Source organism: Lampetra fluviatilis, chromosome 45 (assembly GCF_964198595.1).
Source record: "Lampetra fluviatilis chromosome 45, kcLamFluv1.1, whole genome shotgun sequence".
Classification (NCBI taxonomy): domain Eukaryota; kingdom Metazoa; phylum Chordata; class Hyperoartia; order Petromyzontiformes; family Petromyzontidae; genus Lampetra; species Lampetra fluviatilis.
Window position 1 is genome coordinate 5,744,890 of NC_136319.1, and position 19,980 is coordinate 5,764,869.

The following is a 19,980-nucleotide window of genomic DNA, read 5'->3' on the forward strand; positions in this document are numbered from 1 at the left end:
AATTAGCAGCCCGCATCTTTAGGAAAACCGCCCGCAACCTCTGGAGATGTTCATCAAAAGTTTTGCCAAAGACAATAACGTCATCCAAATAAATCAGGCACGACTCCCATTGCAATCCAGCCAAAACCAATTCCATCAACCGCTGGAAAGTTGCCGGCGCTGAGTGTAAGCCCATCGGCAACCGGTTGAATTGAAACAGGCCGTGCGGAGTACGGAAAGCAGTTTTAGGCTTTGAATCATCGTCCAGAGGAAGCTGCCAGAATCCCGAAAGTAAGTCCAATGTGGAGAAGAATCGCGCTCCCGCCAAGGCGTCAAGCGATTCGTCCATCCGTGGGAGCGGGTATGCGTCGGCAACCGTAATTTTATTAAGGCGCCGAAAGTCAACGCAAAACCGCAACGAACCGTCCTGCTTCTTAACCAGGACGATCGGCGCTCCCCAAGGGCTGTTGGAGGGAGAAATGATGTCGGTGGCTAGCATGTCATCAACAGCCGATTTGACATGGTCCTTTTCGGCGGGACTCAACCGAAAAGGATTCTGGCGTATTGGCGCGCTGTCACCCGTATCAATATGGTGACGCAGCAGATTAGTGCAGCCCAAATCGTATTTATCCCGACTGAAAACGTCGGAAAATTCCCTTAGTAGTGTCTTAAGACGTTGACGCTCTAAATTTGACAGGTCCGTCGATCCCGCACAAAGTGCCTCGAGCCACCCTTCATCGCTGTCCGAATGTGGTCGCGGTGCAGGGACAGCGCCGACATGACTCGCGACGGGTTCCTCACAGGGCACCGGCGTTGCGTGAGCAAGCACGGTCCCCTGTGGGACCACCACCGTCTGCGAGCCCACATTGAGGACCGCGATGAAGGGTTCTCCTTCCCCTCTCACTATGGTCTGGGCCGGGAGTAAATCAGGTCCACTGACCCCGGCCCTAGACGGTCCCAACAGAACCCCTTGAGCCCCAATGCCCTTAGCGAAGGGCCGCCGAAGTTTCAAAGGAATCAACATTTGCGCTCCCGGAGGAACGCGCACCGTTCTATCTACGAACGCCGGCACCGTCGCGAACGCCGTCCGGCTCGTAGCGGGGGATGGCAGAAACGCCATGCGTCGGCCCGATGGGAGCTCAATGCATCCCTGGTCGATTAATATCCTAATCGGCATTTTGGCCAGGAAGTCCGTCCCCAGCAGGCACGGAACCGCCAGCGAGGAGGAAACAAAAATCGGCCCAGACAATTTAATATCCCCGACACAAATTTGGGCACGAATTTGTCCGATGATGCCAAGTGAACCCCCGTTAGCAGCAAAGAATGGCACGTTAACAGGCATCAAAGGACGGCTTTGGGCAGGGAGAATGTTATAAATCAACTCCGAAATAATGGTCGCCGATGCTCCTGTATCGACCAGGATGCGCACCTCGACCCCATCGATGTGACCCACAACGGCCGACGACCCTGACGACGCGGCTACAACCCGATGGGCCAACACGGACCACTGGCTGGGTTCAAACTGAGTACCCAGAGCGGTGCGTGTTGGTGCCATGGTACGCAATATTGGCCCCCCCTTCGCTGCGGTGTTTGAGTGTGTGACGGGCGTGTGCGTGGGCCAAGCATGAGGGGTGCCGCGACTCGCCGGATTATGATGGTGGAGCTTGTGACGAGGGCCGGCGTCCCGTTGAGGTGTCGTCCTGCGCTGCCCAGGAGAGCGGCACCCCGAGGCGACGTGGCCCCGGATGCCGCAGTTGTAACAGCGTGGAAGCGCTGGTGACGACGATGGATGTTGTAGACGGCTTGAACCGGCCCGGTCCTCCCGTACTCCCGCTCCATGCTGCCGTTGATGGTCGATGGCGCAAACCTCTTCCGCCGGGAGGGTGGCTGCAGCGACGGCACGCCCGCTCGCCGCCTTGCTGGCCTTCCGTCGTTGAGAGGACAGGTTTGCGTGGAGAAGACGGGCCGCTTGGAGGGAGCACATCTCTGCATCGTCCTGTGCGACAATGACGATGTCTAAGTCGTCCGCCAGCAAAAGTATCTTCTCTGTCACCATGGCGTCGACACCCTCGTCATCCATTCGTGGAAAGGCCTCCTTCGCCAGTGCCAGGAGGCTTGTGGGGTACGCCAGGGGCGACTCCTTCGTCCCCCGCTGGCGATCGTAAAAGAGTTGGCGACAGTCCGATGGTGGACCATATACCGCCGACAGCACCTGCATCGCCTTCCGCAGCGTGGAGCGCCTCTCCTTCGAAGCCGATGTTAGAGTGGCGAGGGCGTCGCTGTCGAGAAGTGCTGGCAGCGCGCGGAGAGCCTCGGCGTCTGTCCACTGTGCCATCTCCTGGTGAGCGAGGAAGCGCCGCTGGAAGCCGCCCCAGTCGCCATCCTCGCCCACAAATTCCTTGAGTGGAGGTAGCCGCTGATGTAAGGCAGCGGCTGCAGAGGAAGAACGCACTCCCTCGTCCGCCTCACTCAACTCAGCGTCGGCACGAACCAGCGATGGCATCGCCGGTCGCACCCGTGGTGACGTTCCGCCCGTTGGTGGTGACGCGGCAGGTACTGTACTCCCGCCGTTGGACGCGATGCTTAGAGCGGCCACGCCCTCAACAGCAGCTGCGGCGATGGCGGGAGTTTCAAAATGTTGCTCCGTGGAAATGGCGGGAAGGCGCTGTGGTCGTCGGCTGCCGTTGCCCCGTGGCGGTCCCGCAGCCCCCAGCTGCGTGATGGTGTCGAGCATGGCGGCTGCGGCGTACAGCAGCTCGGTCAGCTTCGCGTGCGCCTCCCTCAGCCCCTCCATCGACGGCTCCCCTTCCTCCAGCTGCTGTGGCGTGGATGCGCCCAGCCCCGGCTGGTCGATGGCATCTTCAGCCGTCTCGGGCCCTCCGACTGCAGTGGTGTCTTCTGCCTCTGGTACCCCGACTCGAGTCGTCCGGCGTGTATCCATGTTCGTACTTTGTTTCACTTCTGACGCCAGATGTAGTAACGCTCACGACTCGTTCACACCGGAGTTGGAGGCACACTTGTTTATTTAACACCAACGTTGTGACATACACATTTGAGGGGGTATCGGCCCCCTCACCCGTCTATCTGAGGACACACCTCTCTAGCTAACCCTAACCTGCCTCTGAGTCCTCCACTAATGGGCTAGGGGAGGCTATCTTGGCCCGACACTGGTCAGTCGGGCCCGGTACCCAGAGTCCAGACCAGCACTGGCTCTGGCCCTGGTACCACGCCACTGGCTCGAGCCTGCGCGGTCCTGATAAGGACGGCGTACCAGGGGGAGTCCAGGGCTCTCTCTAAGACGTCTTCCGTCTTCTCTCCTTTAGCCCTTCGATACATTCCCCTTTTATACCCAACCCCTCCCTGAGGGGTGGGGCCCCGGGGGATCATAACGACCGAATCGACCCCCCAGGGTGTCTGGCGCGGACGTCGCAGAGGGCACCTGCTCGTGCACTCATGTAGCCCCGCCTACTGTGTTTGTTTACCATAGGCTGCCATGCATAACGGGCTCTCTCTCTAACACCCCTACACTTGTAACACATTCCTATTAAAGGTTATTTTTAAAAAGTATGTCGTCTCTATCATTGCCATTTATTTCAAATCAAGATTGCTATTTATTTGTTCATGATTTATTTGAGCATGATAGTTTAAAATTGTCTTTCAAAAATAGTGAACTTAATATTGTTAATCATTTGACAAATCTCCCAACTTCACGTGTACATAAGTGGGACGATATTAGGGTGATCGTATTGGTGGTTGAGCAGGTGTGTGTGTAGGTGGAGATTAGTGTTGTAGTGGTGAGTGCGCTGTGCTACGAACCTGCCGACCCAAATTCGACATCCACTCACGGCCACCAACACCAGTGACAATTGCCTGAACCTGTCATGGGCATTCCCTAGGTCGACTCAGCCTCAAATGAGTACCTGCTGCGGAGTATAAACATCGCCACTCGGGAGACAAAGGCGGCCGGGCTTGGTGCTGGCCACACACCCATTCGTGTGCCGTGCCAGCCGTCATAGGTGCTCGCTTACAGGACTTGCCCAATAGTCTGTTCAGGCTATATGGGGGATCTTTGTCTTTGTGTGGGTGTGTTAGTGAGCGGGTTTGCAGGCGATCAGGTGGGAGGGAGATCAGCCGGGAATGGGCGCTTGAATATGTGTGGTGGTCAAGGTTGACACCAAGGTTGACACAGGTCACACAGGTCACACAAGCTAGGGGAGAGGTACGTACTGGTCTGGACCGGTCCGGACCGGCAGGGACGAGAGGTGGTTGGAACCGCTCTGAAGGGAGGGGGCTGGCGAGAGCCAGGGCCCCGAGACACCCCCGCCCCTCAGAGAGACGATATAAGACGGCTCCCGGAGAGCGGAGGGGGTCAATCTCACGAGAAGCTGAAGGAGGTGTAGCCGGAGATCCTGGACCCCCAAGCCTCGAGGATGCCGCCCCGCTGGGACTGAGTGGGCTGAGTAGCTATAGGCTAGGGAAGGAGAGTAACTGGGTAGCTGTAGGCTAGGGAAGGGGAGTAAGGAGAACAGAGCCGGAGGCTGTACCTCCCTAGGTTGTGTGGTTGGGCTGTTCCCCCAGTGAGTCCGGAGGACTCGTGTTATTGGAATAAAAGCGTGTGGCCTCTACGAAGTCTCTGCCTCATTCAAGAATACTACAACTGGTGTTAGAAGCGGCCAAAGAACCTCGCCAACATGGAAACAAGACAGAAAGCGCTCACCAGGGGCCAGGAGAAGGACGTCGAGGGCGACGCTGAGCCGGAGTCGGGAGCGCCATTTCCATGAGGTGGACGGGTGAGAGGGTGGGCAGGCGAGGTGGGCGAGTGGGTGGGCAGGTGAGAGGGTAGGAGGAACGGGTGGCAGGATGGGCAGGTGTATGGCCGAGCATGTGTGTGGGGACGTGGGAGGGAGGGTCTCTGTAGATGGCTGGGTGGGTCGTGGGTTAAAGAGTGACAGGTATTGGGTAGGAGAGTGTTGGGTGCAGGTGAGTGGGTGGTCATCATTACCAAGCATAGTCATTGTTATCATCATCGTGCTCTTCATCATCATCCATCAGTCAGGATTAATTCATCATCATAGCTCACGGTGACGAAAAACAAGCAAACTGATTGAGTGTGCAGTTATAAATACCACGAGACACGCCATAGAATTTGGCCCAATGCTACAGACAGCACTTACCTGTGAAGGCGTATGCTGTAGATTTCCAAATCGTACCGGGTTTAATCTCGCGTAATATAACACAAGGCAGTCAGGCTCAGCTCTGAGAGAGAAACATTCAAGCCTGGATGACAATCTTGAAAATAATTTTCAGATTTTATTTTTATTCACCCAGAATATTTTGACCCTTGACCCACAATACAACGTGATTCCAATTCACAGGTAACCCAGAACACAATCAAGTATATTTATATTTACGCGATTTAACCCAAGAAACCTTTATTATTGATATTGGTCGCGAAATGCCTACGTGTTAAAGTCGATTTGTTTAACCAGGTGAGAACTCAAGATACTAGGATGAGTGTCGGTTGCAAGAATGATGATGCTGCTTCTGCTGCTGCTACTTATGATTCTGTTACTACTACTACTGATTATATTATTATTAATGCTGCTGGTCCTACTCCTGATAATATTGATTATGCTCGCGATAATGCTGCTGCTTATGCTATTGATTATTATGTTACTGCTGATATTCATTGTATTATTAATATTGATTCTGGTCCTGCTTCTGATACTGTTCATGATGCTAATGATGGCGCTACCACTGCTAATGCTGTTGCTCCTGTTGTTGTTACTAATTCTGCAGCTGATATTTCTGCTGATGATGATCGAGTCGTGTTAAATTTGAGTTCAACGAGGTTATCACTCAGGAGATCAGGGTAAGTCTCATTGACAAGAGTTACCTGGTTCACAAAAATGAAAATAATAGCAAAACAAGTCAAACCCATGCCAGCAATGAAAAAAATAGAAATCTCATCCACAGCCCAGAGCACAATGCAATTAGCGTTTACACAATTATTTCAACTGGTACAATATAATCAATGTGTCAAATCAAAATCATCTAAGCGTTGCTCGACACCCTGAGACTCGAGGTTGGGTTCACACCGGAGTGGTGTCTCACGTTAAGGAGGGACGCCGTTGTGGCTAGGATATGTTAACTCCCTCGCCTGGTATGCAGGAGGTCATTGGTTGGATTCCGACCCTGACAGTTGCTGGAAATTTGGAGTTTGTGTTGTCTCTATCCCTGTAATAACACACAGTGTCTTTGTGTTATTAATGCGTGTTGAGACAATATTAGTCGTGTCGTATTGTAAGGTAGATCCTCACTCTAGATATATATCAGGCGCTTAATAATTTTAACCCACTTCAAAGTCAAAACACAGTTCCCATTGTTGTCAGCAGAAGCGTTATTCCATGAATCGAAGGTTGTGGCTTCAGGTCCAAGTCTGAGAGCAGATAATTAAAATATTAATCAAAACAAACCTTTACGAACAATATTGGTGGCGAAAGACGTCCTACTACTACTAGGTATTAAAATGGCTTATATCTCTCTCTATGCCCTGTAAAATAAAACTAGTTTTGGTGGGGGGAGGAGGGGGTCACTCGACCCCAGGTTATAACAAAAATGCTTTATCCCAGCGACGCTAAGCACACACACCACAAGTAGTCCCCCCCGAGTGATGCCATCCCATTCCCACCCCGGGTTTATCGCCCAACGAGCGAGTGACCACGAGGGGGACTGCGCGCGTCACCCCGCAGCATCACGTGACGCGTGTTCCCAGCACGCCCGCGGTGGAGCTCCGCCCTCTCGGCGTTGAGCGCCACGCGGCGCGCGGTGCGAGGGACGATGACGTCAGAGAGAAGCTTGGCTCCCCCCGCCCTCCCCCACCAGTGCGCTAACCACTGAGCCACCGCTCCACCCCACACTACGCACATGCCCCTCTATACACTAAAGACAAAGATACCCCCTATAGCAGAGGTCGCAATCGGGTACCCGATACCCGTACCCTACTCGATACCCGGCTACCCGTACCCGGCCGGGTACCCGTTTGCGACCCTGGTGCGGTCGGGTACCCGTTTGCGACCCTGGTGCGGTCGGGTACGGGTACGGGTAGGCCGTGAGTCACTGGTGAGTAACCGTTTGTAACTCATTACCCGATACCCGGCTACCCGTACCTGGCCGGGTACGGGTACTCGTTTGCGACCCTGGTGCGGCCGGGTACAGGTAAGGAATGAAAACCCGTTTGCGACCTCTGCCCTGTAGCCTTAACATACTGTTGGGTCAAGTGCTGCTAGTGAGTAGCACCTATGAAGGCCAGCCTGGCAGAGACCCGCCTTTGTATCCCCAGGGGCGATATTTACTGATCGCACCAGGTACTCATTTGAGGCTGAGTCGACCTCGGGGAGACTCAAGACCAATTCAGATAAGTTATCAATGGTGTTGGTAAACCGGTCATGGGCCTCCTCTAGGTCGTCTCAGCCTAAAATAAGTACCTGGTACAATATGTAAATATCGCCACTTGGGAAACAAAGGCGGCCAGGCGTGATGGTGGCCACCCACACCCTCGTGTGAAGTGCCGGCCTTTATAGGTGCTCACTAACAGCACTTGCCCATACAGTCTGTTAAGGCTATACGGGGGATATTTGTCTTTGTATCTGTGTATCTGTGTGTATGTATCTGTTTGTGAGTGTATTTGTGTGTGTATGTACATGTGTCTACCTGTTTGTGTGTCTGTGTGTTTGTATGTGAGTGTGTTTGTCTATCTGTGTGTGTGTCTGTGTAGTCTTAACAGACTGTAGGGGCAAGTGCTGTTTGCTAGTAGCACCTATGAAGTCCGGCACTGTGGCACACGAGGGGGTCGGTGACCAGCACCACGCCCGACCCGCCTTTGTCTCCCCAGTGGCGATGTTTGCACATCGCAGCAGGTACTCATTTGAGGCTGAGTCGACCTAGGGGAGAGCCTGGACCGATACCGAATATCGTCACTGGTGTTGGTGAACCGCGCATGGTCCTCCCCTAGGTCGACTCAGCCTGAAAAAAGAGTTCCTGGTACGGTGTGTAAACATCACCACTGGGAGACAAAGGCGGCCGGGCGTGGTGTTGGCCACCCACCACCTAGTGTGCTATGCCGGCCTTCATAGGGGCCGTTTATAAATGACGTCACGCGATTTTTGACCCCCCCCCCTTCATCACACGGCGTCACAAAAAGTCAGACCCCCCCTCAAATATGACGTCACAAAGTTCTATATTTATTTAAAGTTACTCATTTTGACATGACGTCACATTTCTCAACCCACCCCCCCCCATCGTCACAAATATTTGCCCCCCCCCCAGGTACGTGACGTCATTTATGGACGGCCCCATAGGTGCTCGCTAACAGCACTTGCCCCAACAGCCTGTGAAGGCTGCACGGGGGATCTGTGTCTTTGTGTGCGTGAGTCTGTGCGTTGTGCCCGTTTCTCTGCGCTGTTCATACTCCGTGTTCTCAGCACGCACGACTCAGATCCAGAATCCTCACTGAGTCACCATCATCACAATACACATACAGTGCGGGGTAGAGCGGTTGACGAAACGAGTGGTGGACGGAATGCAGCAGCTCCATGGAGTCGGCGCGGTAAAAGGACAGCAGCCCCGCCTCCCAGTGCAGGTGACACCCGACTTTCCGGGGAGGATCCCTCACCGGCACTGAGGTCAATACACCGCCATGACGCACTGAGCAGCTGTTGTTGTCTTTATATAAAACCCAGGATGAGTCGTTCAGTCCCAGGCTGCACTCTTTACCACGCCCTTTCCGTGCGATCGTCCCGTACGCGACTCCAACCCAACAGCCCCACGCCACACCCCCCACGTCCACCTCCCAGTAGTGCTGACCCGACGAGAAGCTCTCGGAGCACAGGGCTTGTGCATAGCCATCAAAGCGGTGCGGGTGATCGGGGCGAGCCTGGGAGACAGCGGTCAGCGTCACCGTCCTGAGGTCCGAGGAAATCTGGAGGTTGTTGTTGACCGAGTTGGGGTCCACAGTCGGTGAGCGTCCGTCTGCAGTAACGATAATCACAGTAGCCGTGTAACAACAGCACCACTATAACAACAGCACTCGTGCACTAACACGCACGCACACTACAATAGAGCAATTCATAATGAGCATTGTTATACAACGTTGTAATGCGTAGCTGTCGGTGTGATGAGATGTAACAGGCACTTTGTCAATCCACTGCTGGATGAGGGCCTCTCTACGCCGTGCGGGTCGCGGGGGATATTTGACCATACTTCACCACGCCGGTCACCGCGCGTTGGTGAAGGCAGGCGGCGCAGCTGGCGAGAGCACAGAAGTACAGTACAGCGGTGCGTTTGTCTGCCCCGCCATCTACATTTTTAAAAGTCGAGCTTCAGTTCAATATTCACTGTGTAATAGATGTAAAACATGTGATGATACCATCAAAATGTGAACTGCTCTATGTATTCTAATGCAAACATAGAGCAATTGTTAAGTTTTTTCGGTAAAGTCACGTAGGTAAAATAATAATAATAAAATAATAAGTGATACAGTAAATTTAGCTGTGACGGTCCCACGTGAAGACGGAGACTTGTGTTGCCTCCGAAACGTCGTGATTTAATTGAGTTATTTTCATTTATTATTATTTTATTTATTTTTACCTACGTGACTTTACCGAAACAACCTAAGAGTATGAATCCTTGCAGTCACGAAAGCTTCAAATCTAGAATTAATTGTTAAATTAAATCAATAAAGTTCTAATAATAAAAAATAAAACATTCCAATAAGAAAGTAATAGGACTTTTCAAAAATCGCAGCCTTTGCAATTTGCTAATCGCATTGTCTCAAATTGCGACTTCGATTTGAAATCGATTCATCGTTCAGCCCCACTGTGCGGAAGTGTCCGTGGGAGGCAGTGGATCACAGCAGCAGCAGCAGCGTGGATATCAACACCGCCGCAGCGTCTCTGTGTGTGTACAACAAACACAAACATCTCCCGTGTGTCACCTTTCACAGACTGTAGGGGCAAGTGGTGTTGGTGAGCACCTGTGAAGGCCGACACGGCACACGAGGTGGGTGTGATAGTGTAGTGATGTACACTCGTGTGTGTGTGATAGTGTAGTGATGTACACTCTGTGTGTGATAGTATAGTGATGTCCACTCTGTGTGTGTTAGTGTAGTGATGAACACGTGTGTGTGTGATAATGTAGTGATGTACACTCGTGTGTGTGTGTGATAGTGATGTACATTCGTGTGTGTGTGTGATAGTGTAGTGATGTACACTCGTGTGTGTGTGATAGTGTAGTGATGTACATTCGTGTGTGTGTGATAGTGTAGTGATGTACACTCGTGTGTGTGTGTGATAGTGTGGTTATGTACACTGTGTGCGTGTGATAGTGTAGTGATGTACACTCGTGTGTGTGTGATAGTGTAGTGATGTACACTCGTGTGTGTGTGATAGTGTAGTGATGTACACTCGTGTGTGTGTGTGATAGTGTAGTGATGCACACTCGTGTGTGTGTGTGTGTGATAGTGTAGTGATGTACACTCGTGTGTGTGTGATAGTGTAGTGATGTACACTCGTGTGTGTGTGTGTGTGTGATAGTGTAGTGATGTACACTCGTGTGTGTGTGATAGTGTAGTGATGTACACTCGTGTGTGTGTGATAGTGTAGTGATGTACACTCGTGTGTGTGTGTGTGTGTGATAGTGTAGTGATGTACACTCGTGTGTGTGATAGTGTAGTGATGTACACTCGTGTGTGATAGTGTAGTGATGTACACTGTGTGTGTGCTAGTGTAGTGATGTACACTCGTGTGTGATAGTGGAGTGATGTACACTCGTGTGTGTGTGTGATAGTGTAGTGATGTACACTCGTGTGTGTGTGATAGTGTAGTGATGTACACTCGTGTGTGTGTGATAGTGTAGTGATGTACACTCGTGTGTGTGATAGTGTAGTGATGTACACTCGTGTGTGTGTAGTGATGTACACTCGTGTGTGTGTGATAGTGTAGTGATGTACACTCGTGTGTGTGTGTGATAGTGTAGTGATGTACACTCGTGTGTGTGTGTGATAGTGTAGTGATGTACACTCGTGTGTGTGTGATAGTGTAGTGATGTACACTCGTGTGTGTGTGATGGTGTAGTGATGTACACTCGAGTGTGTGTGTGTGATAGTGTGGTGATGTACACTCGTGTGTGTGATAGTGTAGTGATGTACACTTGTGTGTGTGTGATAGTGATGTACACTCGTTTGTGTGTGTGTGTGATAGTGTAGTGATGTACACTCGTGTGTGTGTGTGTGTGTGATAGTGTAGTGATGTACACTCGTGTGTGTGTGTGATAGTGTAGTGATGTACACTCGTGTGTGTGTGTGTGATAGTGTAGTGATGTACACTCGTGTGTGTGTGTGTGTGAGATAGTGTAGTGATGTACACTCGTGTGTGTGTGTGTGATAGTGTAGTGATGTACACTCGTGTGTGTGATAGTGTCGTGATGGACACTCGTGTGTGTGTGTGTGTGATAGTGTAGTGATGTAGATTTGAAGCTTTCGTGACTGCAAGGAATCATATTTTTAGGTTTTTTCGGTAAAGTCACGTAGGTAAAACATCAAAATTAATGAAAATGAAATAAAATAAAACAAAAATCACGACGTTTCGGAGGCAACACAAGTCTCCGTCATCAGGTGGGACCGTCACAGCCAGATTAGCTGCATCAAGTGAGGCAATGATTCAAGATGTAATCCCTTATAAGCAAGTTGAAGGGGGGAGGATACTCTGACCGTACTATCCGCCAAGCTGTCTCTCCCACCACACAGAAACAGCCACATGAAACTCCGACCAAAACCATCACGTTACCATACATAGCAGGCGTGACCAAAAAGATCTCCAAAATTCTAAACAAACATAAGATCCAAGTCCGATTCAGTACAGTGCATCAAATCCGTGATCTGATTCCATCTGTGAAGGATGTCGTTCCTGACTTACAGTATCCTGGAGTCTACAAATTGAGTTGCATTTGTGGTGATTGCTACATTGGAGAAACGAAACGTCATGTTTCTGATCGTGTCCGCGAGCACAAGTCAGATCTGAAACACGGCAGAACTGATTCTTCTGCCGTTGCCGATCATTGCTACAACTCGGTGGGCTCTCATGAAATTGTCTTTTCCGAGACCAAGGTTCTCTGCAAACCTCCCGGATACCATCAAAGGTTTGTACACGAAGCCATACAAATATACAAACACAGACATAATTTCAACCGTGATGATGGGTACAAACTAAGTAATCATTGGAAAGATGTTATCAACCACGCAAAAAAGACTTAATTACACTTTATTGGACCTTCTTATCTGACAGGCACTATTTTATTTTACTTTACCGAGTGTTAACATCCCCAGTTATTTTTAACAGTACTCTCTTCATTGTTCAGCCAGCATTGGTATAAACATGGGCATTTTCGTTCCTTTGTTCTATCATGTGTATCAGACCTCCCCTCCCCCTCTCTGTCCATTGTGTTGGCGTGTGCAGCAACCGCGTCCAAGCCGTCGCCAACTTTTTGTTGGCTCCCTCCCCCTCCCGCCCCCCTCCCTCCCGATACGTTCCATTCATTGGCTACCACATTCTGATGAACTCCCCCCCCCTCTCCTCCCCCCTTCAACTTGCTTATAAGGGATTACATCTTGAATCATTGCCTCACTTGATGCAGCTAATCTGGCTGTGACGGTCCCACCTGATGATGGAGACTTGTGTTGCCTCCGAAACGTCGTGATTTTTGTTTTATTTTATTTTATTTTCATTAATTTTGATGTTTTACCTATGTGACTTTACCGAAAAAACCTAAAAATATGTAGTGATGTACACTCGTGTGTGTGTGTGATAGTGTAGTGATGTACACTCGTGTGTGTGATAGTGTAGTGATGTACAGTCGTGTGTGTGATAGTGTAGTGATGTACACTCGTGTGTGTGTGATAGTGTAGTGATGTACACTCGTGTGTGTGTGATAGTGTAGTGATGTACACTCGTGTGTGTGATAGTGTCGTGATGGACACTCGTGTGTGTGTGTGTGTGTGATAGTGTAGTGATGTATACTGTGTGTGTGTGATAGTGTAGTGATGTACACTCGTGTGTGTGTGTGATAGTGTAGTGATGTACACTCGTGTGTGTGTGTGATAGTGTAGTGATGTACACTGGTGTGTGTGTGATAGTGTAGTGATGTACACTGTGTGTGTGTGAGATAGTGTAGTGATGTACAGTCGTGTGTGTGTGTAATAGTGTAGTGATGTACACTCGTGTGTGTGTGATAGTGTAGTGATGTACACTCGTGTGTGTGTGTGTGTGATAGTGTAGTGATGTACACTCGTGTGTGTGTGTGATAGTGTTGTGATGTACACTCGTGTGTTTGATAGTGTAGTGATGTACACTCGTGTGTGTGATAGTGTCGTGATGTACACTCGTGTGTGTGTGTGATAGTGTAGTGATGTACACTCGTGTGTGTGATAGTGTCGGGATGTACACTCGTGTGTGTGTGTGATAGTGTAGTGATGTACACTCGTGTGTGTGTGTGTGCGATAGTGTAGTTATGTACACTCGTGTGTGTGATAGTGTAGTGATGTACACTCGTGTGTGTGTGTGATAGTGTTGTGATGTACACTCGTGTGTGTGTGTGATAGTGTAGTGATGTACACGTGTGTGTGTGTGTGTGTGATAGTGTAGTGATGTACATTCGTGTGTGTGTGTGTGATAGTGTAGTGATGTACACTCGTGTGTGTGTGTGTGTGTGATAGTGTAGTGATGTACACTCGTGTGTGTGTGTGTGATAGTGTAGTGATGTACACTCGTGTGTGTGTGTGATAGTGTAGTGATGTACACTGTGTGTGTGTGTTAGTGTAGTGATGTACACTCGTGTGTGTGTGTGTGTGATAGTGTAGTAATGTACACTCGTGTGTGTGTGTTAGTGCAGTGATGTACACTCGTGTGTGTGTGTGATGGTGTAGTGATGTACACTCGTGTGTGTGTGTGTGTGATAGTGTAGTAATGTACACTCGTGTGTGTGTGTTAGTGCAGTGATGTACACTCGTGTGTGTGTGTGATAGTGTAGTGATGTACACGTGTGTGTGTGTGTGATAGTGTAGTGATGTACATTCGTGTGTGTGTGTGTGTGATGGTGTAGTGATGTACACTCGTGTGTGTGTGTGTGTGATAGTGTAGTGATGTACACTCGTGTGTGTGTGTTAGTGTAGTGATGTACACTCGTGTGTGTGTGTGTGTGATAGTGTAGTGATGTACACTCGTGTGTGTGTGTTAGTGCAGTGATGTACACTCGTGTGTGTGTGTGATGGTGTAGTGATGTACACTCGTGTGTGTGTGTGTGTGTGATAGTGTAGTAATGTACACTCGTGTGTGTGTGTTAGTGCAGTGATGTACACTCGTGTGTGTGTGTGATAGTGTAGTGATGTACACGTGTGTGTGTGTGTGATAGTGTAGTGATGTACATTCGTGTGTGTGTGTGTGTGATGGTGTAGTGATGTACACTCGTGTGTGTGTGTGTGTGATAGTGTAGTGATGTACACTCGTGTGTGTGTGTGATAGTGTAGTGATGTACACTGGTGTGTGTGTGATAGTGTAGTGATGTACACTGTGTGTGTGTGAGATAGTGTAGTGATGTACAGTCGTGTGTGTGTGTAATAGTGTAGTGATGTACACTCGTGTGTGTGTGATAGTGTAGTGATGTACACTCGTGTGTGTGTGTGTGTGATAGTGTAGTGATGTACACTCGTGTGTGTGTGTGATAGTGTTGTGATGTACACTCGTGTGTTTGATAGTGTAGTGATGTACACTCGTGTGTGTGATAGTGTCGTGATGTACACTCGTGTGTGTGTGTGATAGTGTAGTGATGTACACTCGTGTGTGTGATAGTGTCGGGATGTACACTCGTGTGTGTGTGTGATAGTGTAGTGATGTACACTCGTGTGTGTGTGTGTGCGATAGTGTAGTTATGTACACTCGTGTGTGTGATAGTGTAGTGATGTACACTCGTGTGTGTGTGTGATAGTGTTGTGATGTACACTCGTGTGTGTGTGATAGTGTAGTGATGTACACGTGTGTGTGTGTGTGTGATAGTGTAGTGATGTACATTCGTGTGTGTGTGTGTGATAGTGTAGTGATGTACACTCGTGTGTGTGTGTGTGTGTGATAGTGTAGTGATGTACACTCGTGTGTGTGTGTGTGATAGTGTAGTGATGTACACTCGTGTGTGTGTGTGATAGTGTAGTGATGTACACTGTGTGTGTGTGTTAGTGTAGTGATGTACACTCGTGTGTGTGTGTGTGTGTGATAGTGTAGTAATGTACACTCGTGTGTGTGTGTTAGTGCAGTGATGTACACTCGTGTGTGTGTGTGATGGTGTAGTGATGTACACTCGTGTGTGTGTGTGTGTGATAGTGTAGTAATGTACACTCGTGTGTGTGTGTTAGTGCAGTGATGTACACTCGTGTGTGTGTGTGATAGTGTAGTGATGTACACGTGTGTGTGTGTGTGATAGTGTAGTGATGTACATTCGTGTGTGTGTGTGTGTGATGGTGTAGTGATGTACACTCGTGTGTGTGTGTGTGTGATAGTGTAGTGATGTACACTCGTGTGTGTGTGTTAGTGTAGTGATGTACACTCGTGTGTGTGTGTGTGTGATAGTGTAGTGATGTACACTCGTGTGTGTGTGTTAGTGCAGTGATGTACACTCGTGTGTGTGTGTGATGGTGTAGTGATGTACACTCGTGTGTGTGTGTGTGTGTGATAGTGTAGTAATGTACACTCGTGTGTGTGTGTTAGTGCAGTGATGTACACTCGTGTGTGTGTGTGATAGTGTAGTGATGTACACGTGTGTGTGTGTGTGATAGTGTAGTGATGTACATTCGTGTGTGTGTGTGTGTGATGGTGTAGTGATGTACACTCGTGTGTGTGTGTGTGTGATAGTGTAGTGATGTACACTCGTGTGTGTGTGTTAGTGTAGTGATGTACACTCGTGTGTGTGTGTGTGTGATAGTGTAGTGATGTACACTCGTGTGTGTGTGTGTGATCGTGTAGTGATGTACACTCGTGTGTGTGTGTGATAGTGTAGTGATGTACACTATGTGTGTGTGTGATCGTGTAGTGATGTACACTCGTGTGTGTGTGTGATCGTGTAGTGATGTACACTCGTGTGTGTGTGTGATAGTGTAGTGATGTACACTCGTGTGTGTGTGTGTGATAGTGTATTAATGTACACTTGTGTGTGTGATAGTGTAGTGATGTACACTCGTGTGTGTGTGTAATGGTGTAGGATGTACACTCGTGTGTGTGATTGTGTAGTGATGTACACTCGTGTGTGCATTTATTTTAATTTATGTATGCATTTTAGTAATGTGTTAAATCTAATTTTATACAACCCCATTAATGTATATCATGCCATATTAAATATAATTTCTTATACTCTGGAACGGATTATTTCCTTTTCCTTTATTTCTTATAGGAAAAATTCGTTTGGTATACGTCATTTTCGGTATAAGTCCTAGCTTCTGGAACGAATTAACGACACATACCGAGGTACCACTATAAACTGAAACTGGTGGGCTTAAGGGTCCTGTATTTATACTACTTTTTTATTACTGGAAAGTTCTTGAATGTTCTAGAAGTTACTACAAGTTTCTACTCAGCACTGAATCTATCTGGAATTCCCATTGAAAATGTGTAAATTTCAAAATATCACTGTCCTGGTCACAAAAGCAAAGTTTGTGGGGAATAATAGCCAGTTTGTGGGGAATAATAGCCATTTTGTGTACTTTTGAGGCATAAGCAATTATAAAATAACACTTACTACCCATGGACAATTTTTATTTATTACACAGTGTAATGAATCTTAATAATATCAGCCACAGCCTGTGTGTCAAAGGCTCAGTGCCGTTGATGCTGAGAGCTTCAGACTTTAACACGGAACCCTAAGAATCCTAACTGTGTCTGAGTCTGTGTCACGCTGCCTCAAGCACTAATAATGAATCCTAAGAATTCTAGATTTGAAGCTTTCGTGACTGCAAGCAATCATATTCTTAGGTTTTTTTGGTAAAGTCACGTAGGTAAAACATCAAAATTAATGAAAAAAAAATCTTACGCATCACTACAGTGATGTAGTCTAGGTAAAACAACAAAATTAATGAAAAAAAAAATCTTTTTTATTTTATTTTCATTAATTTTGATGTTTTACCTACGTGACTTTACCGAAAAAACCTAAGAATATGAATCCTAAGAATATCAGCCATAGTGTCTCTGTGTAAAACACTCACACGCAGAATAGCAATAGCATCCTCACTCAATTATACACACGTGTAGGGTTAATAGAGCTCATGTAATACTACTTTACACTCGTGTGTGTGCTGTATGTGAGCGTAGAGGTATTGCAATACATGGGCAATATAAATGTATCTGTTTGCACAGTGATACACGCGGTCAGCCACAGCGATAGCCCAGTCTGGCTCTGTGAGCCTCGGGTATTTACATAGAACCCCAATAATCCTTAAGATGCCTTAGTAGGGATATAGCAGCCTCAAGCATTATTAATGAATAATGAGAATCCTTAGGCTGCCTTAGTCTGGATATGAGCCTACATCATTAACAATGAATCTTACGCATCACTACAGTGATGTAGTCTGGCTCGAGTCTGATGATGACATCCATTACAGAGAAGACTTATACTCGTAGTTTCATCTGCTACAATGGTTACTTTGGCCAACAGCATCCTTACTGGATAATACACGCCTGTAAGATCAATGGAGCGTATGTAATAGTGAAATACACTCGTGTGTGTGCTATATATTATTATCTAATTAATACATTACAGTCGTAATGGTGATGTTTGCACGTGCCGTGTATTAATAGACAAGGTTGACCAAGATTATGCCTTAATCTCGCTCTGTGAGCCTCAGCCATTAACTGGGGAACCTAAGAATACTTAAAATGCCTTAGTTTCACTCTCTGAGCATCAAGCTGTTGACATGAAGCCTAAAAATCTTCAACGTGTCTTAGTCTGGATGTATGATCCTTGGGCATTACCAATCAACCCTAAGTTTATATAATCCATAAGAGGTTTTTTTGGGGTTAGATCGCGTAAATATATAAATGTGTCGTTAAACCTGCCACTACCCGACACAGACAACTAGTAAGGGTTGTCACGTAAACAGAACATGCCAATTCGTCACTAGTACAGCACTCCGGTGTGTTGGAGAGCCAAGCCACAACATTATTTAAATTTATATTGATGTAGTTATAAAAGCCATTTCACCATATGAATTCTGCAGGCCGCCTTTGTGTCCGCAGTGCTGATGCTTACAGTACGTACCCGGTACTCGTTTAAGCCAAGGGTTCATCGGGGAGAGGCTCAGAATTGGTTCTGAATCCACTCACCATTGATGATAGCCATGGCCGTGAGTCACGTGTAGGTGGCCATGTTTGTAGCTCAGTGCACAGAGCATCCCATCATCATTGCACATCCGTACTCACTCTCGCTCATCTACACATACGCATACAAACAGACACAATTACAAGACCCCCCGTATAGCCCAAACAGGCTGTGGGGCAAGAATTGTTAGCGAGTGACACTTCAAGGCCGGTATGGAACATGAGGGGGTGGGTGGCCAGCACCACGTCAGGCCGCCTTTGTCTCCCAAGTGGCAGTTTTTACACACTACACCAGGTAGTCATTTGATGCTGAGTCGACCTAGGGGAGGCTCATGACCGGTTCAGAAAATTGTCACTGGTGTTGGCTGTGAACGGGAATCGAATTTGTGTTGCCAGGTTCATATTGTAGCACGTTAACCACTATGCCACCGCTCCGCAACATACACACAAGACACAATTACACGCACAATAACACACACACACAGGTGGTAAGAGTCCGTGGAACTCACACATGAATGCCAGCAGGTTGACCACAGCTCCCTGCAGGGCGCTGATCGTGGCGATGTCTTTTTTGCTGGGACATGAGGGTGGATCTCCCTTCTGAGCGTCTCTCCTTTGAGACAAAAACCAGCAGTGACACACACAGCCCGTGTCTTACACAGCATCATCACGCACAGCATAATCACACACAGCATCATCACCTGCCATCATCACACATGGCATTATCACACACGGCATCACAAACGGCATCATTGCGCACAGCATCACAGCACACAACATCACACAACCCTCGTCTTACACAGCATCATGCCACACATCATCACACAACATAACACAGCATCATCACACATCATCATCATCACCACACATAATCATCATTACTCAGCCCATGTTCCACACAAGGCGTCACCCCGTGTGTTAATCTGTGCAAGTTCATAGTCCATACCGGTTTGTCTCTTTCAGGTGAACCTGCAGGAGGCAGACACAGGGGGCGTGAGTCAGTTCACCTCCAGCCACGTTAACCACACGGTGATTGGTAGACGCGATGAGGCTGCACTCAGACATTCGCGTGGCCTCGTGTTGTTGGTTGTAATCAAGACAAAGCCATGGATGAATTAGGACTCAATGATTCTCATCAGTAAGGTGTGGCCTCTAAAACTGTTGCCACTCGGTACCCGATGTCATGGCAAGAGGCGTCCGTGGCACTTGACATCGAGTTGCAGTGATTGTGAACCAACATTCAAAATAATGATCCACTGCGAGCGTGACTTACAAACAGAGCGTGGTGTTAGCAGGGTGAACATTTGTTGAGGCAAGCAATCTCGGGATTTGTTTCAAATTTCAAAGACTCATCAGCAGTCAGTGCTGAAATATAACTGCTTCTGGCTTTCCTGATGTTAAAAGCCCTTCCGTGTTCAGCATTACTAATGGTTGGTAAACATTTGGTAAAAAGAAATGTAAATGTAGTGTCAAGTGGCCTCAATCTGATGTACATTACAGGATGATGCGGTTACAATTTGGAATGCCAATGTCTGCATATATTACCAACCAATTAACTCGAGGAATTTGTGTGTTAATAGTTTTTTTTTTTAAT

General features: G+C 48.2%; 1 protein-coding gene across 1 annotated transcript in view; it reads right to left on the reverse strand.

Moving 5' to 3' along the window:
* LOC144947549 (zinc-binding protein A33-like) overlaps positions 1-19,980 on the reverse strand; it is a 55,985-nt gene that overhangs the window by 13,162 nt on the left and 22,843 nt on the right. The window contains exons 4-5 of the mRNA XM_078876772.1: positions 19,333-19,355; positions 18,896-18,999 (exon numbers count right to left, since the gene is read on the reverse strand). Of these exons, the coding sequence (XP_078732898.1) occupies positions 18,896-18,999; positions 19,333-19,355 (127 nt within the window). The remainder of the gene's footprint in view (positions 1-18,895; positions 19,000-19,332; positions 19,356-19,980) is intronic.